Source organism: Hoplias malabaricus, chromosome 5 (genome assembly GCF_029633855.1).
Source record: "Hoplias malabaricus isolate fHopMal1 chromosome 5, fHopMal1.hap1, whole genome shotgun sequence".
Classification (NCBI taxonomy): Eukaryota; Metazoa; Chordata; class Actinopteri; order Characiformes; family Erythrinidae; genus Hoplias; species Hoplias malabaricus.
The window spans coordinates 39318590-39343564 of NC_089804.1; the positions used below are offsets into that span (position 1 = coordinate 39318590).

The window sequence follows — 24975 nt, forward strand, 5'->3', positions numbered from 1 at the left end:
TGGACCTCCTGCTAAGAACCAGGCTTATCTCTTTTGGCTAGTGGCATGTGTTGGGTGAAAGAGCAGGCCAGGGTAACCCCGCTCCCTTGACAGAAACAGAATGTATTACAGTTATTACTGAATAATGTAAAATCATATCCAGTGTGGAACAGAAAGTCCATTTTCAGGAGCCAATACCACAGTGATACTGAAATTATTCTTATTAGATCTGACAGTTCTATTAAGAGCCTGTGCCTTAAATCTAATCTCTGTGTCTCTAATATCTGTATCTTAAATTTGATTTAACCTGTAGAGTAAACAAAAACAATACGTTTCCAAAACTAAAATTTGAATAAAACAGATAAAAAAGTCTATTATTATTACATTAATACTTTGCAGCTGTTTAAACGTGATAACAGCAACAAAAAATCGTTAATTAAAGCAATACTTAACTAAATATTTGAATAAGTTTGACAACACCAGTTTTTAATTATTTGTTTATTTTTGTAGTTTTTCTCCTGTAAAGTTACTATTTTGGGAAGTACGTGTTTTTAATTGGACACTGACAATATGTAATACAGTGGAACCTCTACTAACGAACGCCTATACTAACGAACTTTCCAAGATACGAACCGGGCATTTGAATATTTTTTGCCTCCACCAACGAACCATGACTCTAGAAACGAACCCGAGTCTCCTCCGAGCCGGCGGCTGGAAATGGCCACTGACCCCAATAGGCGAGTCTCCCAGCGCCCCCAGACTTGAGTGAGCTTTTAAGATTAGCACATTGTAGCTTTAGCAATTTAGCATTAGTGTAAATAGCAGACATCGAAATTCGTGCTAAGTTAAGCCGTATCTACGCTTCGTCTCCCCACATTCACCACCTACTCTCCGTTATTCCCCCCACCCCCCACCTCCCGTCATACAGCCAGTGCCTGTGTTACTGCTCCAGCCAGTCGTCACGTCTTCAAGGTAGTGATGTGTAACCACTTACAACTTTATTATTTCTTTTTTATTACTGTTTCCACTGTATTTCTCTTTTATTTTTAGTAACGCTACATGTATTTTTTACTAATTTGAGAGTGTTGTAAACATATATCAGTGCAAAATGGTGACTTTCGGGGTGGGGGCTGGAACACATTAATTGCTTTTCCATTATTTTAAATGGGGAAAATTGACTCGAGAAACGAACTTTTCTACTTACGAACCGGGTCACGGAACGGATCAAGTTCGTAGGTAGAGGTTCCACTGTATATGTAATTATATATGTAAGCATTTATTAAAATAAGTTTTACAATTAAAAACTAACATATATAATCTATCAACGTTAAGTGTTTTGTTGTGTCTTTATTGCAACTTTCATGTTTTTCAAGAGATGTGATATTATTATTATAATTTTTAAAATCATTCTACATCTAAAATTCAGTCACAGCATTCAGCTGTATTTTTCTGCTTCTTACAGCTGAAACACACGAAATAATCCTGAGATCTGGGTCTTCCTTCTAACAGTACTCTTGCTTTTGCAACTGGACTCATATCCCCAGGAACTGTCCCAACAACAACAACAAACAGCAGTAACAAAACAACAACCTTCCCCTTAACGATGTATTTGACTGGAAAAAAATACAAATGAAGGGTGGTCACTGACTTGATGATACCTGTCTGAGTGGAAATTGTATAACGTTACCTGGTCCTCCTCTCCTCCTCCCTCCTCATCATATTTCAGTATATTGTCCCTCACGTCGTCCTCTGGATCGATGAGCAGAGGCTTGGTCTGGCGCTCTTTCTCTCTGCGCTTCATCCACACCACGAAGAGCAGCACCATGCCTGAGCGTGCACACACATAAAAATAAAACTCATGGGCTCAGCAACCAAGAACAAGATGTACCACAGGCTAGAACAGTCTGAACTGACCTTTGTTTTACTTTGACAGTGTAACACAGAGGTTGGGTTGAATGACTTGGTCAGAAAACAAATATACAAAGTACTTTGTATATAATGTACTTTGTATATAATGAATGTTTCTGGCTTAAGACCTGAACAGTGCTGTCATGTTATAAGTTTAATTGGACATTGCTGTCCCTAGGTGAACATGTTTAGCTGTCGCCCCCAGTGGTTCCTACACTTACTGAGCAGTATGATGATGCAGATGAGGATGGCTATGATAGCTCCTGTGCCTAGACTGGCAGAGGCCACGGCGCCGATGGCAGTGCAGTCTCCGTGCTCATCGCAGGGACACACCTTCACCCTGATCATGGAGCGATTGGTCAGCGGAGGGTTTCCTGAGTCTGATACCAGGATGGGCACTCGATATACGCCAGCCTCCAGGTAGGGAATCCGTAGCTTTAGCTGAGCGTACTCACCTGGAGAAAATAATGGTTAAAGGATTACAATCGTCCCAAAACTAACATACTTTTTTAACAACAGGAAATGTCCCCTTTTTCCTGAGGAGATGGGTTTAGCTTGGATCTGAAAGATTTCTTCTGGATGTACCCACTTGCTTAGTTTGGAAACACTGGAGGTAGTGAATTTAATATTTTAAAAGCCATGTAAACTGTATTTGAACAAGAGCACTACAAACCTGGATTCTATCATAGAACATACAGTGCCTGAGCTGGTGGGGTTCACTCAAAAAATTGAGTGTTATTATTAATGACCAACAGTCCCAGCCTGTATCGTATTTTAATTACACGTGTTGATGAGTATCTTGCCTCTCTGTGTTAACACCAGAACTGTAGTATTTTTAAACACAATAATCACGTCTCACCATTCAGCCGTGAGACGGTCCAGTTGCGGCGGACGGAGGGGGGAAAAGAGGGCAGCTCAAAGACGTAAGGTCCGCCGTTGGGTTCAGAGTCTGCATCAGAGGCAGTGATGTTGATCCTGGAGCCAGGCCGCGACCTCTCACACAGCTGAGCCTCTCTGGGCACCAGCACCGGCACATTATCGTTTACATCTATCAGATATATCTGCAGAGTTCCTGTTCCGGTCGCAGGAGGAGATCCTGCAAGAGGCGCAAAGAGAGAGAATGTAGGTGAGGGCCAGATTTAGAGATAGACTCAAAGACTGGGTTAGAGGTGAGGTAGCTTTGATTTCCAGGTGATAAGTGTTTCTTTTGAGGAAAACAAAGCAAAAATCTCACACAACTTTTGTATCCTTTTTTCTAAACGTAGCTTAATTTGATTTAGAGAATATATTTGATAAAACGTAATTATTGGTGGACTATATTTCAGTATAAATGCTGAGCTAACACTAGTAGCTTTTCCTTATCAATACCATCACAAATTATATCAGGTCTCCCTACAGTGTGCTAAAGGAACAGATTTCAAATGCTTTAGGAATGTTATGATAGTGTAGGAAAATCTTGGTTCTACTACAAGTAAATTGATTCTTTTTTTTATCCAGAGCCTGCTGTGGAAGTAGCGTTCGGGCCTGTTGTGCTTTTCCGTATCCTAAACATTCTGCATTACTGAAAGGCTGTGTGACTGCTGGGTGGTCAGACCCAGTGAGATTCCACTTCATACAGAAACTGCTGGAGTGGAGACTAAAGACAGACAGATGGGAAATGAGGGAAGGAAACAAACTCTTAAAGAGCAGAAAGAGAGAAGTGGAGGATGACAGGGAAAATGAAAGAGAAATTGGGGAGTGGGGTTGAGAGGAGGGAGGTGACGGAGGTGTGATGGAGAGGTTTACACCCTGTATTCCTCTTAAAAACTCCCCACGGTGACAGATATGACAAATGAAACGATGCATAAATACTTCACACGCCTCTTTTGTCTTTAATGGAGTTGTGCTCTCTTGGAGAACGTCTTTGTGAAATGACTTTCCTAGAAAAAAACAGGCGCATCTGTTCCCTACGGCTGAGTCTGATGCAGACAAACAAACGCAGAGCTTTATAGAAGCCTGCTGCACGCTCCCAAACCCACTTCTGCCGACTTCAGGGAAATACATATTAGATACAGATCGATTCGGAGAAATGCTGCTGTGCAGATATGACTGAAAATGCTGCCTGCCACTATGGACTCTGGAAGAACAAATGAGGGCAAAAAAAACCAAGTCCTTTATATCCTACAGAGAGGTAGATGGTGTGAAATGCGCTGCTGTTTCTTTATCTCGCAGACCAGTTAACAAGGCTTGCCACTTAAGACACCTTTGAAGACTTGAGGGGGGAAAAAACACAGTCTGTTTGCACTGAATGGCCAATTTGTTCATCATGCAGTTTCGCTCTCAGTCGTGCAAAGCTAGTAGAGTAAGAAGCATTCCTCCCTGGCCAGCAATCTGTGTTTTCAGACTTTCTTTGAGCTGGGAGTAGGGTGAAGAGTAAAGGAACAGGCAGCAGCCCTCCAGCTGGTGGCTGTGGATGAAATGGACTGGTGGCTCTACTGTGATTGCGTCGAAGGTCCTTCGTGGCTGAGCGGAGCAAACAAAATAAAGCCAAATACAATCAGAAGAGAAACGTGCTTGTGATTGTGGGCTGGTTCCGATCGATTGGGCACGAAAAGCTTGTTTAAGCCTCATTCGGGTAGTGTGAAACTACAGAACCGCTGCTGTGGTCCAGCTCGGCCTGCCGTCTGTAATATCCCTTTCACTAACAGAGTCAAACACTCTCTCTCTATACGTGAGAGCTGTCCTTATTTACTTAATTAGAAATCAAAGTAATCTATTAGCTGATTGGGTGATAGTGACAATGATGGCACTATACAAACATATGTACAAACCCATGATCTTACCATTGTCTACAGCGAGAAAGGTGGCTTCATACACGTTATTCTTCACGTACGGTGACTCCCGGTCCAGTATGGCTGTAGTGGTAATCTGACCGTTCGTCCTGTTGATGCGAAGCCAGTTTCCTGGATCAGACAGCTTAGAGTACCTATGGGTCAGGGACACCCCAACATACTTTATAAGTCTCCTCCATATCCAACCAATTATTTATGTAATATGAAACTTATATATAAACAAAACCAAATCTCTGCTTCATAAGCATTTTTAAGGCACACTGTCAAAACTGTAGATTTCACAGCAGATCTACCAAAGCAGTAAAACAGCAGTATATTGTTTAATATAGGGACTGATGCATGGCACAGTGCAAAGCAGAATTATTCATACTCAATCAAATATCTGAGCAGACACATAATTATTATTTTACAGAACCCTGAATAATTGATGTGGCTTTGGTGCTGGCTGCCTTGCTATTGATATAGCAGCCAAGGTCAGACAGACACTTCCAGAATTTGCGAGCGGGTGGTGTCTGTTCTTCTGATGAATGGCCAAATAATTAGCCTAGTAAAGCAGTTTATATGCAATTCAGAATACGTGTTGTCATTTGTTCATTTTACAGCCTGCCACTGCAAGTCACTTTTAAGACCATCTCCCAATGCTGAAGTAATGGCAACAAAATGAAAAGAGATCTTAGATCAGAGAGAAAATCTTTGTCCCTGAACATGATTTGCTAAGATAAAGTGAAAAGGTGGCCAGTGTGGGCGTCAGCGCGACTGCTTTACTTTGTAGCTGCATAATGCATTTGAAGTGTTTGAAGGCAGTTGCACTCTGCTTGCAAACAACTTAAATAGGTTTCAGTGTACAGCGCTGGATATTTTCAGCTGAGCTGTTTACACTTACAGTCTTTGCAAAAGTATAGCATATAGAACAAGAAATTTGTGTTAAGAAAACGGTAAGTAGATATATCAGGTGCCAAATTGGTTTATTTGGTCCTAAAAGAGCTTTAAATGGATGCTGACTTGTCAGATGTGGCACTGTTAACAAGGACTTTATTGGTTAACTAGTTGATGAGCTGCTAGTGAACTGAGTGATGCAAGGGTGGGGAGGATGGGACCTCCTGCTGTGAAAATTCACAGCCCTTCACAAGGATGAGGCAAATTGGACAGCACAACTGCATCTCTCCATTAAAATATTCATTCATTCATTATCTGTTACCGCTTATCCAGTTCAGGGTCATGGTGGGTACAGAGCCTACCTGGAATCATTGGCCGCAAGGCGGGAATACACCCTGGAGGGGGTGACAGTCCTTCACAGGGCAACACACACACTCACACATTCACACCTATGGACACTTTTGGGTTGCCAATCCATCTAACAAAACACCACACTCCTCACAGACAGTCACCCGGAGGAAACCCACACAGACACATGGAGAACACACCACACTCCTCACAGACAGTCACCCGGAGGAAACCCATGCAGACACAGGGAGAACACACCACACTCCTCACAGACAGTCACCCGGAGCGGGACTCGAACCCACAACCTCCAGGCCCCTGGAGCTGTGTGACTGCGACACTAACCTGCTGCACCACCATGCCGCCCTCCATTAATTTACTGAAGGAAAAAGAAAGAACCTCAAACAAATAACAAAAACTAAAACAAAGAAAGAACAGAGGGACCTAAGATAAATGTGTTATTACTTGAGGTATTATTCTAGTTAAATCCATTAACATATGTTTTTTTTTTTTTTGCAAGGCAAAACTGGTGAGGCGTGCATTTGTTGGAGTGGGCTAATTCTAGATCAATAACGCAAAGATGGCACAGTGTCTGTCTAACAGTCTCGGCCCAGGCCGAAACCTGGATCGATGAAGTGGAGAGACAGACAGACAGAGAGAGTGGGGCTGGGGACTGGTCTAGCTCATTACTCAATGACCTCTCCACCCTGTTGCCAGACAACTGAGGCCGCATCGGACACTGGAACCAGGAGAAAGTCAGTTAAAAGCATTTAGCTTGTCTCCCAAGTGCAGCTGGTGTGAGGGATGTCTGCTGCAATGCAGTGTGTGTCCTGTTACTCTATTACTCTAAAGGGATCTGCGTACAGAGGGATTATACAAGCCTAGAGAGAGAGACAGAGAGAGAACGAGATCAGGTGACCCATTCTGCTGTTATGTTCTGTGCTTTAGAGAAGTACAGGAGAAGTGGTTATTTTTGTATTGACAGTTTTTGAGAAATGGTGCTGTACTTTTTGCTGACATATTGCCGAACTTGAAAAATTGTTAAGCTCAGTCAGGAACAAGACTGGAACACTTGATGACCTTGAAGAGCCTGCAGAATGTGGGCCTCAAAATCTGACATGATGCTGCAAAACAACTTGCAGCTTCAACAATGTGGCTCTATGAATAATGTCAGTTTGATAGGTTGTGTACATTCTGATTCCGTACACAGAACATAACGTTCAGAAGTCAGAGACCACTATTAATTTTTGTCATTTCAAGTTTAATATCTAGATGAAGTAAGCCATTTTAATTCCCCGGCATGACCTGGAGGACCACTACAACTGTCAAAAATTTGAGCTCATTTGCTTCAGATCTGAAAATGTGTTTCTGTCCATCATTTCAATAGGAGAAGTCCAGTCAAAGCTATGGGTCTGAAAGCAGGTGAAGCTGATCAAAAACAAATTTTCAGAAAACGAAGTCTGCAAATCAAACAATGAAACTGCTGGTGTTCTCAGAAAAACGGACCTGTCCCCCAAGAGCCCATACTTCAATATCACCTCGTGTGTTTGAGCTTAACAGATTGTGAGAAGCTGAAAATGTAACCTCTGACCTCTAAGACTGAACATCAGAAGTGTGGATTGCATGTTCCTGGTCTTTTGTACCCATCCAGTAAAGACACTTTAGAAACAAAAAGACTATAGCTAAGACACAGATCAGTACAGATCTTGGACTTGAAAAATGGACAGTCTGTGTGGAATGCCTTGTCATGGTTCGGTGTCGTTCAGTTCCGCCCATGTCTCGCGTGGGCTGTTGACCAGTCACTGTAACACAGCAGTGCCTGGCCGGGGTGAGAGGGACTCTACAGAGGAAGCATAATCCAGCCAAGTGAAGACAGTTTGAGAGCGGATGAGTTAGAAAAGTAAATGCTTTGGATCATTTTTTTTTTCAGCTCAAAGTGTAGTGCTGCTGTTTTGGTCCCACAGCTATCTGGAACAACTTCCAAACTGGACTGCTCTTCTGGGGCCACAAACATCAGTTATATATGAGGCTGTGCTTTTTATTTTTTTTAAACTAGAGAGGGACTTGACCTACAAACTTCCTGAGCTAGAAGCATGGTTCGTCCTGTTGAGCCAGGATGTCATAAGCTTGAGATTTTTTCTGTACATTTAAAATCTTGATATGAAACGCAAAAGCAGTGACACAACCTTCATGCTCATCTGGAATAGCACTAATGACTACAGCGCAGAAGAAGAAATTAGAAGGTATTGACCTTGAACAAATGCTCTAATAAATGGCAACTACTGTGGACCAATCTGGCTTTTCAAACTTTGGTCTCAAGAGATAAAAGCTTTCAGGCCTTAGAGGAATTTTCAGAAAGTACACTATAACCCAAATGATCTCTCAGGCGCCATAAAAGCTTTGCACAGTAGACTGACTTGTTGTCCCTTTAGACTGAAGGGTACAAAGTGTGACTTGAACTGTTGGCATTTGGGAAACCAGAGGAACAAGTCTTTTACTGAAGCTCTAGTAGCTTCATGGAGGATTTATCTTTTTCCTTCAGTTCAGACCTGTAAGCTGATTAGGCCAGAAGTCCACGCCAGGGTCAAAATTTCAGAACACAAAGTGAACTTTTTCTTAACTATTTAGTGCTTCACTGAATGGCTCAAGGTCAAAAAGAGACGGTACATTCAGGTCTTCAATGTTAAAGTTGTTTGGTTAAAATTGGGGTCGGTGATGAGCTCTCGCCCCTCGCTGCCGTTGTATGTTTAGCTGAACCTATGTGTGCTTTTAGGTCCTTTACACCTTTATTTGCTACACAAAACTTGGGAATTGCTTTTTTAATTCATCCGAGAACTTACATTTACGTTTCGGCATAGCTGCTCGAGCTGAGGGTAGGTACGTGAGCTTTGCCTGACGTAAACAAGGACTACTGACGTGCAGACTGACCAATTAAATGTTTACAGAGAAGTTATCGACCAATAACGGTAGCTCTACAGTCAGACCGTCCAATCAGAAGATTTTAGGCTACTTCACCACGCCCCCTTCTCACTCAAGCGAACCAATCGGAGTAGGGGAGGGCGGGACTAGTTTGTGAACGAAACTTCTTGAAGTTCTATGTAAACTCTAGAAAAACAAAATCCCGGACGTTTGTGAAATTCCGCCCGGATATTTTTTTAAGTCTAAAAAAGAGGACATGTCCGGGTAAAAGAGGACGTCTGGTCACCCTAATATTGCACAAAAGCTACAGAACACTTCACTTGCAGATGCTTCTCAGATCGAGGAACTGTTGACTTTGTTATACATTTATTACAGTAAATCTCTAAGTGCAGTGTGAGGTGAAACGTTACAGAATAAGATCCAAAATTGGGATTAAGATGGGCATCTATTAATTATTATTTTTTTCTTTAATGGGAAATTACATTTGTCTTCAAGAATAAATGAAACGAGTTGTGTTTCTTGCTTTTCAGGTGGACCGGATTAGTTTTGAAGTCATCTAAAACTGTCACCTCTTGCTCTGGGCTCCCTCATTCCATGTAACACAGCAAAGATTTGCTGTAGACCTGCAGAATTCTGCACCAGACCAGCCACAAGCCTCCCTCCAGCTGCACACAGCTAAGTCTGGGTTTATTTATTTATTTTTTTTACAAATCCGATGAGCTTTGCATGTGTTTTTTTTATTCTGAGGACTGACAAATACACACCCATTTTAACAACTAACCTTACTTAAAAAGTAGAGGGTCTGCCTATAAAACCGCCATCTTATAGCACCTTAAAAACAATAGCAGCATCAACACACGTCACTAACTGATATTAGAGCAGGTTCATGTTTTAGGAAATAGGTTGTTCCATGCGATAGCAGTGTATATCGATATTGAAAATATAAACATGCACAAAACACAAAGGCAAAACCCAACTGTGAGGAAGAAGGGGGATGGAGTGTGTGAGATGAAAATAAACATCAGGGACTAATCCTCAAGGTACTACAAATATTGGCTCAAAGAGTGCACAGATAAGGGAGCACAAGACAGCCGTTGTAAATCTTGCCCTGCATTTTATGTTCCACGGAGACCGGAACGGCATAAAGTAGGTCACATATGAAAGGTTAATTGTATACTTAAACTGTTTTATTCCCTTCTATTACTGTAACAAGGGGAGACAGATACAAGTACTGACCAAATACATCTAGACAAGTCCTGAAGTCTTTTAACGTAACTTAATAGAGGAACAAAGAGGTCCGCTGAGTACCAGGAAAGGCACAGAAGAATATTCATGTTCATAATCAATATTCTGAGCTTCATAGACAAGCACAGAGATGTTCAAGGTCAAATGATGTTTATGCAACAGATTGAAGGGCAAAAGCTTCCACAGCATATGAATCTTGACAGTGTTCTGTTACAGCCGACTATAACTGTGTGTTTGGAGGGGAGCCATTTTACCATGAGCTTTCCTCATGTGCCTTCAGACAGCATTTTTGATGACATTTCAACATCAGCCTTTATTTAGATTCCAGTGACCATTTTACTGATTTTAGCTGTATATTCTATGCGAAAGCTACCATTTTATTGAATGGCCTCATTTCTTATACAGCATTCTCCTTTTGGGACAGCTTGAGACATTACTCTACGTTACATGTACAAAGATACCAGCAGGATTCCGTCATCAGATTATGTTTTTGGTAAAATTTAATGTAATTTAAGGTCACCAAGTCCTCCCACTATTACAAACAAGAAAGCATATTGACTTAAGGCTTTATAAATGTTGAGGTTTAGGGTGCGAAAATAACAACAATAATATTTCAGAGCTAAGTCAGATATTTAATAGCCACTTAAAAGTTCAACTTCAAAATGACTTTGATTTTGACATGCATGAACTTAAGCTGGGGAGCACTTGACATGACGCTATAACCAGCCTCCATTTGATTTACGTACAGCTGATGCAACTGGCCCCAGAAGCCAGTTCTAATACTAGTCTTTGATTTGGCGGACAGTTCTAGAAGTCAGACCAAATTGATTTACAGATTTTTTGTGGTCTGGCTTTGGTGGAAATGCTCAGCGTATCTCTCTCTTCTTTGCCTTGGTAAAGTGTGAGTTTGTATGCAGGAGTGTGTGTGTGTGTGTGTGTGTGTCTTGATTGCTGCCTGTGCTGCTCACACACTTCAGCGGAGCCTGAGGCTGAGCTGCAATCTGTGGTGGTGCTGTACTTCTGTCTGTCACTCTGAGAGGTCAAGATGAGGTCATGGCAACCTAGTTCTGCTCTAGTCACGAAGAGCAGCCAACACAGAGAAAGAAACACAGCTCAGAATCTTTAGGGAAAAGCCTGAAGATTGCTCATTAAGTACACAGGGACAGAGCCTGTGAGTAACCTCCCCCTGGGGTGATTTACACAGAAACACGGATTAAAATCTAAAGGGAATATTAAATAAAACATAGTGTTATCTCTATTGTCTTTAGATTGCGAGTTTATCTCTGTGCTGGTAACTGACGCTCACTTGAGTTTAGCAGGATGAGGGTTCTCCACAAGGGGCGCCGTTAGAACTCAATTAGCCTGTGTGTGTGCATCATTACAATGATAATTGTTATAATTTGAGGGACATTCATTTGATCATTTAGATCAGTGCTGTCCAATCCTGGTCCTGGAAACACTACATAATTTAGCTCACTTTAATTAAACACCTGACAATCACCCGGAGGAAACCCACGCAGACACAGGGAGAACATACCACACTCCTCACAGACAGTCACCCGGAGGAAACCCACGCAGACACAGAGAGAACACACCACACTCCTCACAGACAGTCACCCGGAGGAAAACCACGCAGACACAGGGAGAACACACCACACTCCTCACAGACAGTCACCCGGAGCGAGACTACCTGCTGCGCCACCGTGCCACCAGGATGTTTGTGATTTAATTTGCACATTTAACTAAAAATCCTATTTCTAATAAAATAAAAGGTTCTCAAAAAAATGTTTGAAACACCAAAATAACGCATGCTTTGTACCTGACAGTCTGTTGGATGAAGCGGTCTGGGTCCAGGGCAGCGAAGATGGTGAGGGTTGTATCGGCAGGAACACCCTCCTCAAAGCGGATCATTTTGGGGTTTGAGGGGAAGACGGGAGCCTCATTTACGTCCAGCACAGAGATGGTGACCCCCGCAGTGGATGAGAGAGATGAAGGGATGCCACTGGCCAAATGGGCTTGGTTAGAGACCACCACTGTCAACATGAAGGCACCATTCCTCTCATAGTCCACGGGCTGTGCACACACACACACAAGAAAACAACAAAGACAGAAGCAATGTTGAGAGAGACCATTAACACGGAAAGCTTCAAACTTTTCATAATTACATCCCTTAGGAAAAAACTGACATCAGGATGTTTTCCTAAATGAAAGCCGACAAAGATAGTAAAGCTATTTCAACAAAGCGCGCTGATGTACAAATCCAATTTCAAAAAAGTGGGGCAGTGTGTGATACGCAAATAAACACAGAAAGCAGTGATTTGTAAATACATTTTGACCTGCAATTAAACAAAAAGTGTACAAAAGCCAATATTAATTCTCAAACTTTTCAACCTCCTGTACTTTGTAAACAGGCACATGTTTCTTTTAAAGGGAGATATTTTCTGATTAGAAAAACGTTATTATATTTGGGTTTGTTTCCTACCGCGGAAAACAACAATCTCACGACGAAGTGGAACTATGTTAAAGATCAAAAAGCAGGAGTGACTTGATTTCACTGCACTGTGTGTAGTCCATTAGTGAGCAGTGTAGTGTATGATACTGGTGAATTGGAACAGAGTGTATGTGCAGTGGCTGATCAGATCTGTGTCACCATGCACTGCTGCTCCGCACACATAACGAAAGGGGGAAATCAATTTTTCATCTGCCTCTGTCACTCACTCAGTCACTCACTGTAAAATACACTCTCTCTCTTACGCATGCACACTGTAGAACTCAGACCCTGTCATTAGGAAGGAAAAGAAAGAGGAACAGAACCTTCTCCTTAGAAATATCAAGTGTCCATTTAACATTTGCCGTAAATAACTGAGGGAAATGGTTAACTCCACGGTTAATTAAACTACACTGGACTTCCTATTAGTCCCATGTTTGCTTTTCTGTAAGTGTGAGTACTAAATAAATGCTGTATTTGCCCAGGGATGTTTACTGATGAAGCATCGTGTGTTTACCTAACAAAGGAACTGATCCCTGTTCTTCTATGTTGAAAACATTAGTGTCATTCATGTTACAACAACTGCTACACACACACATTCATGCTAACAAACCTTGACCACAGTAACTCTGCCATCGTTGGTGATCTCATCAGTGCGGATGGTAAAGTGACCCATCGAGTCTCCGCCCACAATCCTATACACAGCGTTCCAGTTGGGTGTGTGAGGCTGATCTCTGTCCCTCATTGTCAAATTAGCTACGACCACACCCACTGCATTCTCCGGTACCTCCCCCAGAAACTGAGAGAGAGAGAGAGAGAGAGAGAGAGAGAGATAACTTGGTTAGAAAACACTGACATTTATGCAGTCACTGAGGTGGAGCACTGAGTGAAGATCCATAAAATAAACCCAGTGAAGCAGAAAATACAAACGAAAGAGAGAGATGAAAAAAAAGGACCACATTTATTCAAGAGTATTTTTCATGCAGCAGGGCAACAGCTGAAAAAATACATTTACAACAGTTTGCTATTAACTTAAGCATTTGATTGGTTTATATAAATTGATGCTGAAACATTTTAAAGGAGAGCTGTTCCTGTTTGAAACACAGCTGTAGGTGTGTAATGTCCTGTATGTGTCTTAACTAATTAAACACACGGACATGTTGAATTCTGCATTTTTATAGTGCATTCCTTGTAATATTTATCTCATGTGACGTGTGTTTCTTGCCTGAAATTCAGAACTAATGTCCACAAACCTACCGAGAACCATGGACACTTTTGGGTCACCAGTCCACCTACCACAAGTGTGTTTTTGGACTTTGGGAGGAAACCCACAGGGACACAGGGAGAACACACCACACTCCTCACAGACAGTCACCCGGAGGAAACCCACGCAGACACAGGGAGAACACACCACACTCCTCACAGACAGTCACCCGGAGGAAACCCACGCAGACACAGGGAGAACACACCACTCCTCACAGAAAGTCACCTTCCCAGAACATTCCCTGCTGTTTGTAGAACACTAGCCTGAGTGTTTGCCTTCAGACTCCATCTCGTCTTAAGTTCTCAGATTAATCCTCGTTCTAACGCAGACGGACACGTGTGAAATCACACTTCACTGAGTCGTGAGGCATCAAATCTTTGTGTGAAAACATGTCAAGATGCTCATACATGCAGACGTCCACACACACACACTGTCACAGTGTCCGCAGCTCCAGGTGTTTTTGTGGAGCATCTAATGAAGCTTCAGTAACGTGGAGGTCTTCTCCCAAGCTTCAGGAGTTCACCATGTGTCTCTGCCAGATGCTGTTTACTGTAAAAACTCCATGAGCAGAAACTGCAGCCAAACACTCTCCACTCTATCACTGCTCTAAATCACTCTCTCCCATCGTCTCACTGTTTAAACTGTAAAAGTACGTTCCCACCGCATCACAGATATATGATTACCTATTTGAGTATTATTATATATAAGCTCCCTGAACAACAGAGCAGGGTTTTATTTAGAGTAAGAAAGTGTAAGATGTCTCTGTGCACACAGGGAATCTAAAAGGAAAGAGATGAGATAGTTGCTTAGTTCTCTCCAAAAGACTGAGCTTAGTTTTAAATAACTGTACTAATTAAGACAAGGTAATATATGTTGATGAGAATGATGGTGTTAAGACAATTATAACAAAATATATCTAAAAAACACACACCCACCATACAATATATTACAGAAGGAACCACTGCGAATACAAACACTCATCCTCCACTGCTGCAAAATCCAAAAGACTCGGTAATTTAGACTCTAATAGAAAGAGTTAGAAATCCTTACGGCACCAGGAGGAAACTTATTTCTGAGAAGGGATTTCTTAGTTATTAAAACTGTTAGCGTTTCCCAGAGGATAGGGGAGGAAAAAAAGATGTTCCCATGGATAAGAGGAATCAGAGTTTTTTGTCATGCTTAAGAGCACGTCGTATAAATACAGAACCGACTGAGGCGAGAACTGTTCTGATTATATTTAGAGCTTTTGAAACGTATTCCAAGTTTGAATATCTGTATTTCTGTAACAAGGCAATAATAGATGAGCTCAGAGCGCTGAACAGTTGTGACTTTTGTAGCTCTTTCAGAAAAAGGTCTTTAGTGAGTTGTTTAAATAACATCATTAATATCACTTTTCACATTCAGAATTTGGGTGATATTTCGCTGAAGGTCATCGTTCATAAGGCCACACGACTCCTCCATGGCAAGTGTCGTAAACCTCCATGAACAACATCAGAGGCTTATTCCAGGTAAATTCCAGTCCAGGGTAAAACTGACTAAACCCAGCCTTTATCTGAGCACAGAATTGTTGATAAAAGACTGTACACAGATGTGAATATAATGCTGGTTTGTGTCAGTTATCATTAAAGGGTCATGAAGCACAATGCGTGTCGATGTTATGCACTGAAGGGAAATGCAGTACCTTAGGGATGATTTGAAATGTTATCATCCAGCTTCAGTGTTTGACCTAGCTAATGTTAGATTCAATCAAACCAGAGGTGATTGCTCTAAGACTGCAAGTGAAGCTCAGCTTCCCCTAAAATGTCAAAAAGTAAGTGATCAAATATATACTGTTGTGTGTACATGTCATTGAATAAATATGCACTACAACATGCTCAACTTTTGTTCAGAATCAGCTTCTTATCACTGGTAAAGACGCGGCTTTCCTCTCAATCATTCCCGCAGCTTCACAGTGCTTTAAACAGTGTGGAGTTCAATAGCGAAGCAGCGAAGTGCAGTGAAACGAGACGAGTCATTGGAAAAATGCTGGGCTTTGTCCTGCCCATCGGACACTCAGCGTCTCTGGGGGTCTATGGGGCAGAGGGATGGCCTGGGCTGGCCCGGGCGCTCAGCTTCTGCATGATGATTGGATGATCTGTCTGAGGCTGAATCCCTTTTTGATTGACAGCGAAATGAGTGAATCAGCGATCCTTTAGTGTAAAGATCGGTGGGAGCATTACATTTTCATTCTGTTCTGAGTTGAACCGGACACTTTCTTAAATCTCTTAGCGGCATTTTCTTTGTTAAAAACGACTAGCGACAAATCGAGCTTCTATTTCTGGTGTTTTTTTTTTGTAGCTGCTTGTGTTTGGAGACTGACTTCTATCACTCTTTCTGACTTCTATCGCAGTTTCTGTCCAGCGGGTGCTGCTGAGCCCCTCCACCGTCACAAAGCACTCACAGGCCGACACACTTCACATGGGCCAAGGCCGTGTAAGCAGCCTAGCTCTGCTGGCCATTGAGAGGACACTAGTCAAGTCCCTGGAAAAGACGCCTTGTTGGTACGACAGGGTCACAGATCATTTTCTTGAAAAGGAACGGAGGGTAGAATTTACGTATAAATTAACCGACACATTTTATGATGTAGGCCGAAATTGAGCTTCCCCTCCTTGAAAGACCAGCATCCGCCACTGAATCAAACCTTCACAGGGATGGTCCTACATCCATTTTAAATCCTTCACAGAGGAGAGGAAATGGCGACTGCAACTACGGGGAAAAGCTCCTTGTCAAAAGCAAAAACTGATTTCAGATTTGCATTTGTGGGAGGAGCATGGACAGCAGTGAAGTGAATACGGAACGTTAGCTTTCAGCAGAGCGACTGAAATTACAGTCATTAAATACTTATTCAGAGCCATACACTAAAGTATCTGAGGCATCTGAGGTGAATCTTCACAAACCACCACTTGCAAAGACACCAGAAGCAAACACATGGAATGCAAGGTGGAATTCCACGTACTTCAATTAGCAGCATGTCAATCAAGGAGTCCTCAATAAAAATGACTCATTACATTTGTGAATTATAAGAATTTATGGATGAATCCACTGATTATTCTCAGATATTTTCTGACAAATAGCAAAAGTACCTTCACAGTCTCACAAACCATAAGCATCTGCCTAAACGACCCTCACATTCGGTAACATCACGGCTGTGAACTGAACAGAAGGCCAGGGCCGTGGATCATCTCAGCCATGAAGTTATACAAAAGGAAGTCCTTCACTGCTTCCACCATTAAAAGTTGTCTTCGTAGATACTGTCTGAGAAATGTGAGAATCCTGAAGTCACACCCCTCAGCATCTTGTGCACATGTTAAATTAAAGTTAGCAGTAAAGTTAGTAACGAAGGGTCAGCTGCAGTGTACTGTGAGTCGTTCCTTAGCAAGCAGTGCTCAGTGAAATGATTAGGTTTCTGAGAAGAATAGATTTACAACCTTCTCGACCCATCAGACCGCAGGAAAATTATTATATTGAAATGCATGGCTCTGCTTATATTATTATCACTTAAAATGATTCCAGTGATCAACCTTGTTACGCAGACACGCGTTGGCTCACATACATTTAGTTCTTCACAGGGTAGTGGCAGCAGCCCAAACACACCCTGCTCACTTCAGAGGCACAAACATGATATAAAGGAAGGAAGGAAGGAACTTTTTAGGGCTTATTTGTCGATGATGAAGGAGGCAGAGATAAAAAAGAGAATGAAGGCAAAAGAGAATGAGAGGGAGAGGGCTGACAAGACAGAGAAAAAGAGAAAGAGATGGTGGAGACAGAGAGAGAGGGGAGAGAGGGCTGACGTGAGAGGCAAAGACACAGACAGAGAAAGTGTGAGAGAGAGAGAGAGAGAGACACAGGAGAGATGTGATGCTGACTGGCCTTAATGATGAGCCCATCAGAGGACTGTGCCCTGTCCATGGTGCTGCACGCTGTCTGAACAGACCAGGTGCACTTCCTGATAAGCCCGACACACAAACACAAACACACACACACACAGTGCAATGTTCTTTCAGAAGAGCTGAGATTAGAGAGGTAAAGGGTACACACACACACAACTGTAGCAAAGATGATTTGTAGATTGAAAATGAACTGCTGACTGATCTGCTGCTGAACACAGAGATGTGTTATGGCCCACTGCCAGACGCTTCTGTCTAGAAATAAGTCACTAACACGACTCTTTAGTTACGCAATACAAGTGGTGGTTGTTTTGTTGAACAGTTGTGTTTAGGTCCTGAATTTGTACATTTCTCCGTAAACTAATGCTAATGTTTTATTGGTTACACTGAATAACCCAAACATATAATAACAGTGGCACACAGGGGCAACAGGTCATGTGTCTGTCGCTTAGCTCCAGGGTTCTGGGGTCGTGAACTCAATCTGCACCTTAGTTCACGATGAGGACTTTGCTGTGATCTCCCTGTGTCTGTGTGGGTTTCCTCCTGTAATCCATAAAACACATGTTGGTAGGCGGATGGTACACGAGTCCAACGTTGTTGTTGTTACAGAACATAAATGAAAAAAATATATATAAATATGAGGCATCTTATGGGTATATCATACACCTTATAATTGCATATAGATATTTTACGTTTATAGATTTTATATATTGGACATAATATTGTTACATATTGCTACTATACATAGTACATAAGGAGGGAGAGAGAGAGAGAGAGAGAGAGAGAGAGAGAGAGAGAGAGAGACAGACAGGACAGACAGAGACAGACAGGACAGACAGAGAGAGACAGACAGACACAGAGAGAGAGAGGTGTTGTTGTTTTTTCTCATCACTGATAATAATCACATTCAATTTCCCTGAACTCAAAACTACCAAACTGAGCCAAGCAAGCAACGTGTCACATCACTATTCCATCACCTCTCTCTCCCAACCCCCACCCTCTGCCCTTTCTTCTCATTTTTATCTCTGTCTCTTCTTCCTTTGGTGGAACAATTCACTCTAAATAATCTATTCTTTGAGTAAAATGTCAGGAATAATATCTTAATTAAGAAGAAATTCAATACAAATATCAATTCATTAATTTTATGTGAAAATTGCCTTTTTTATATTTAGTTGAACTCAATAAATATTCTGTAAAACCAGATGTGATACCATTATGGCGTGAGGGTTAATTTATGCATATGAGGATATATCCATATTGAAATGAATAAAGAGGACTGGGGACAAACCTTAACTCTGCGTGTGTACATTCACTCGTGCATTTACAGCGTGTATCAATGACCGATGATGAAGATATGACATAATAGGAGGCATCTGCTCAATGCCAAGTGTCACCTACGGGGCGTTCATTCTCTCCATTCTCCAGAGGCATCTTTTCCTTTTTTTAAATCCAAAACTAAACATTTCCCATTAGTATCTGACCACACTAATGTTCTTTTGGCAGAACGTCCTCAGATCCTCAGAGCACTGAAACATAGTGTGGGCCGAGGTTCTTATTGACGTATTACATCAGGAATCCTGGATGGACAGGTGTCCGCAGACTTTTGGCCACAGAGTGTACACGGTGATACCCCAGTCTGCCCTGCCGTATTAGTATGAGCTTAGAGCCTCTCTGCTAATGTCAACGAACCCTTTGTGCAAAAACTGGCTTCAGTGTATTGATCCAGTGGCATTTCAAAGATGAAATCAGTAATATTTTATAGGACACTGAATATAGAGTTAGCTTAAAATGCAGTTGGTTTTGTGAGTCGTTATTTGCATACTTCGATTTTCTTGGCTTGATACTTGGTGAAAAATCTATTTTTTTTTCACAGAAAGCAGACAACGGGCAGATAATTCTAAGTAGATGTGGAGATAATTATATTAATGCTCAGTGCTCTGTGGGATTAAACTACCTAATGATCCTTTAACTGTGGATACAGTTCATCCATTCATTTTCTGTAACTGCTTCATCCTGTTCAGGGCTATGGTGGGTCAGGAGCCCTCCTGGATTGAATGGGTGCCAGGAACACACCCCAACATGTGTTTTTGGAATGTGGGAGGAAACCCACACAGACACAGGGAGAACATGCCACACATCTAGCTGTAGAAATATACACCATTGCTTTATTGCAATTATCTTTATGTAATAAATGACATGTTTGAAGTGCATTTTATGATATTTAATATTTATTAAAGTAATAAACCACCTGACTTAGACTTGGTGTTTTTTCATTCATTAACCCTAAGAATAAAGGTCAAAGAGTTGCTGTCATCTTCACTTCATTATATATAGGACATTATGGATGAACTTTTGTTTTAGCACATGGTCAAACATCCAATTTAAAAAAAGAAAAAGTATGTTGTTTAAAAATTACGGAGCCCCTGAAGGGACATGTTGAGAATTTCTTTTTAGGGAAAAATCTCGTGAGCACCACTTAATATGTCGTGAGCACCACTCAGTATGTCGTGAGCACCACTCAGTATGTCGTGAGCACCACTCAGTATGTCGTGAGCACCACTCAGTATGTCGTGAGCACCACTCAGTATGTCGTGAGCACCACTCAGTATCTCGTGAGCACCACTCAGTATGTTGTGAGCACCACTCAGTATGTCGTGAGCAGTCGTTGAATATATGTTTCTACAATTTCTGTGTTAATGTCTCTACAAGTTAAATAGGTCTTCGTCCGTGATGGAGGAGTTACAGCACATCCTCTCCTTCCCTGCCATGTTGCCAGACAGAGAAGCAAAGTGGTGCTCACGGCTTACTAAATGGTGCTCACGGCTTACTAAATGGTGCTCACGATATACTAAGTGTCTACTAAATGTTTTTAATTGGACAGCAAATGAATCGTCATTATCATCATTGTGCCTTAACGAGAAGTGGCAAGTGCTGTTGTATTTGTGTTTATTCCACAGCTGAGGAGCAGCTCTTTCCTGTCTGAGTTGAATAAAACATACTGGTGTCTTTAAAATCGGAACCAATATTTCTGCTTGGTTTACATCCCCTCCAGCCATCTCCCTTAATTAGCTTCCTCACGTTTCTCTGCGGCTCCCACAGAAAGATGTTCAGTCTTTCAGGCGGCTGTCATAAGCGAATACTCACTGATCATTTCCACAGTTCCCAGTCTCCCCATACGAACGGAGGGAAGAGAAATGTTGAGAAGAGGGAGAGGGAGGGGAGGGTGGAAACATACAAAGCATTTAGCCTGGCACAGAGTGACATTTCAGAGTTTTTAATCAGTTTTTAACACTGCATCCTTGTCTCAGGAAGAAAATGTGTACAAACCCCAAGTCTAAACTAGCTGGCAGTCAATGAAATGCTACTAAATACGCGCCCGAACTTTCTGTGAATGTGAGCTCCTTCCTAATTTGACGCCTGCAGCATGCTTCTGGAATTTGGGACAGGAGCAAGATTATGATGGTGTTGCAAGACCTATTTTTTTCGCTCAACACTTAATAATAATTATAGGTTTGAACACATGATCCAATGCTGAAAATGAAGGCTAAATATTCAGCTGCTCCACTCTACTGTGCCATTATTGTCATATTATTCTCCTCCAGAGAATTCTCCAGAATCCATGAATTTATGATGATATTATGTGCTACAGAAAGTGACAGCACCTGCAAACACTCATTAAACTTAAACTGCTGGATTATCTACGGGTGTATTTCTGGAAAATTGGGGAGCCTTGACTAGTCCTTGCTCATAAACAACAAAGCCTTCCTTAGACACAGCTCTCATGCACAAGGATATCACATCATCTGTTTCATTTTCAACCTCCTTCAAAAGTTGCTTAGTGTAGTTTCTGCAGTGCTGAGCCCAGAGTAGCAATGACATAGGCTCTATTCTCCCTACTGCAGGTCAATTAAACACCGCATTAAGTTTGTACAATACATCATGTTCCTTTGGTGATGTATGAAACCCTGGCTCTATGAATCTGCTTGTTTAAATATGTACAACACACTTTAAATGGGAAACTCTCACGACTTACTAAGCGGTGCTCACGACATACTAAGCGGTGCTCACGACATACTGAGTGGTGCTGACGGCTTACTAAGCGGTGCTCACGACATACTAAGCGGTGCTCACGACATACTAAGCGGTGCTCACGACATACTAAGCGGTGCTCACGACTTACTAAGCGGTGCACACGACATACTAAGCGGTGCTCACGACTTACTAAGTGGTGCTCACGACATACTAAGCGGTGCTCACGACATACTGAGTGGTGCTCACGGCTTACTAAGCGGTGCACACGACATACTAAGCGGTGCTCACGACATACTAAGCGGTGCTCACGACATACTAAGCGGTGCTCACGACTTACTAAGCGGTGCACACGACATACTAAGCGGTGCACACGACATACTAAGCGGTGCTCACGACATACTAAGCGGTGCTCACGACTTACTAAGCGGTGCACACGACTTACTAAGCGGTGCACACGACATACTAAGCGGTGCTCACGACTTACTAAGTGGTGCTCACGACATACTAAGCGGTGCTCACGACATACTGAGTGGTGCTCACGGCTTACTAAGCGGTGCACACGACATACTAAGCGGTGCTCACGACTTACTAAGCGGTGCTCACGACTTACTAAGTGGTGCTCACGACATACTAAGCGGTGCTCACGACATACTGAGTGGTGCTCACGGCTTACTAAGCGGTGCACACGACATACTAAGCGGTGCTCACGACTTACTAAGCGGTGCTCACGACATACTAAGCAGTGCACACGACTTACTAAGCGGTGCACACGACATACTAAGCGGTGCTCACGACATACTAAGCAGTGCTCACGACTTACTAAGTGGTGCTCACGACTTACTAAGCGGTGCTCACGACTTACTAGTTTCTGCAGTGCTGAGCCCAGATTAGCAATGACAGAGGCTCTATTCTCCTTACTGCAGGTCAGTTAAACACCACAGTAATTTTGTATACTACATTGTGTTCCTTTGGCGACGTATGAAACCCTGGCTATATGAATCTGCTTGTTTGAATATGTACAACACATTTTAAATTGGAAACTCTCAGTAGTGGCCAGTGATATGGTTTCTAACATAATAAATAACACCATGAAGATGTTAACAAGGTTAAATATTTGATTTATATGGCCTCTTTCCCAATCATTTTGAAATACATTGAAGGCGTCAGTTTCACAGCGAGCACATTCTCAGAAAAACAGCGAAAGTGATCAGCTTTAACATTAAATCTTTTCTTTTTACCTCTTTCATTTAAGTAAAGGTCAACGTGGATTTACAATTAGCTGTTTTCAACATTACAGAGCTTTTGTATTTTACATACGAATGGAATTTACTGTTGTGACAACGCTAATGCTGTAAAAAGTTAAAATGAATAAACGCAAGTGAAGAACGATTAGCATTCCCTAAATGAGAGGACGCTTGTTGGTCTCTATTACTGTTCACTCATTGTTTACCTTATCAGCGTTTTGCATAAAGCATTTCTGCACCGTTAATGAGTGCCTTTCCTCTTGACACACACCAACACACAAAGCCTGACTTTTTCCTATCATTATCACCCTTTATTTTCTTCTTCTTTTCTTCTCTCCTTACTCCTTCTCTCGTAGTCTTTGAGATCGAGGGCAAAGTGGGCTGAAGTGCGTGATTGTGTGCTTTTCTGGGAGAAAAGATGGGCTGTGAGCAGACAGGTGCTTACACGCTTTCTCTGTCTCCATCTTTCTCTCTGGTTGTTTTCCTTGTCTTTCTGTCTCCTTTAATTTCAGCGTACTTCTGTCTTTTTGGGTTGGTTTAAAGCAGGATTTAAAAAGGAAAAGCAGCAGTGAAGGTAATAATGAGAAGTGTTACAGCAGTAATTAGGTGGTTGATGAATTATAAACTGTAGACATGCCTCATAATTAGTGAATACAGCTAGTTTAATGTGCACCATTGTGGGCACTATTTGTATATGATCTCATAGAAAAGCACAGTTTGAAATGAGACACTCTGGAGCAGCTGCACATGAGCTTAACCTCACCATGCTGTATGCCAAGAATCCACTGGATTAGTACCAGCTTTTATGCTGTAGAGCAGCTGAACTGCCTGTTCTATGGAGTGACGGATCTATATACAGTACCTTTGAGATGAGCAGGAGAGGTGTTTGTGATCCAGAACTAATCACTCAACATTCATTCACTAATGCTTTTGTGGTTAAATGCAAACAAATCCTACAGAACCCTTCCAAAATACACCTGAGATTTCATCCTTACAATGTGCTCTCTCTCTCACACACACACAGGCAAACTCTCTGAAACACTCCTGTATTGGAGCCGAGGCAATAAGAGTGGAGGAGAGTAAGAGATGGTTACAGAAATGAGCGTAAGAAGGCAGAAATGCTGTGGCATTAGAGACAGGGGTGTGCCTCAGGGGGCAATTCTAGGTCATGCCCTTTTTTATTATATGCCCGTTCATGTGTGTACTGTGACATGACCTTAGTATGCTTTGTTACGTGGATAAGACTTATAATCTTATTTCTAAATCCACACAGACTGTCCATTACTAAATGGACACATCCATGATTTTAATCATTCGTAAACTGAGCTACATTTTGTAATTTTTTTGCTTGTAATGCTTCCTTTAAAACCGCTGAACCTGATTACATTGTGAAGCTGTGATCTGTAAGAAACAAAGTAGACATAGACCAGAGCTATGGGAATAGCTACAGCAAAAAGTATTAACTTCCTTCATGAACTGAAACACAGACCACTGGAAGACCAGAAGGTTGATCTGAGGCAGAGAGCTAGAAAGGCTACATTAGCAAAGCTGGAGCATGTAGAGAGTGAGGGACAGCAACAGGTGGAAGATGCTGCATGTTGCAGCTTTTATCTTAATGGAATCACTAAAAATGAAGCTTTGAAATAGATTTCAGACAGTTGCCCACCAGCTCCAATGTCTTCAGCAGCTCCCCACCACACTGTCCATATGATGCTCTTTGAAAGGTTCACATACTTTCAGAGCTATATGCTTTATTTCATTTATGAAAGATTTTGAACTGAAGTATATCCACGTCACGCCACACACCTCCCCGACGGGACACACACACTCACTGTCAGTCCGGTGGACCCAGTCTACTTGTCTCCTGCTATTTCAGTTCTAATTTACAGGAATGCCACAGGAACGTGATTCCAGGAGC

General features: G+C 42.0%; 1 protein-coding gene across 1 annotated transcript in view; it reads right to left on the reverse strand.

Annotated features, from left to right (window-relative positions):
• cdh4 (cadherin 4, type 1, R-cadherin (retinal)) overlaps positions 1-24975 on the reverse strand; it is a 61356-nt gene that overhangs the window by 8436 nt on the left and 27945 nt on the right. Inside the window, exons 6-11 of the mRNA XM_066672348.1 lie at positions 13205-13390; positions 11923-12176; positions 4710-4852; positions 2747-2983; positions 2109-2342; positions 1667-1806 (exon numbers count right to left, since the gene is read on the reverse strand). Of these exons, the coding sequence (XP_066528445.1) occupies positions 1667-1806; positions 2109-2342; positions 2747-2983; positions 4710-4852; positions 11923-12176; positions 13205-13390 (1194 nt within the window). The remainder of the gene's footprint in view (positions 1-1666; positions 1807-2108; positions 2343-2746; positions 2984-4709; positions 4853-11922; positions 12177-13204; positions 13391-24975) is intronic.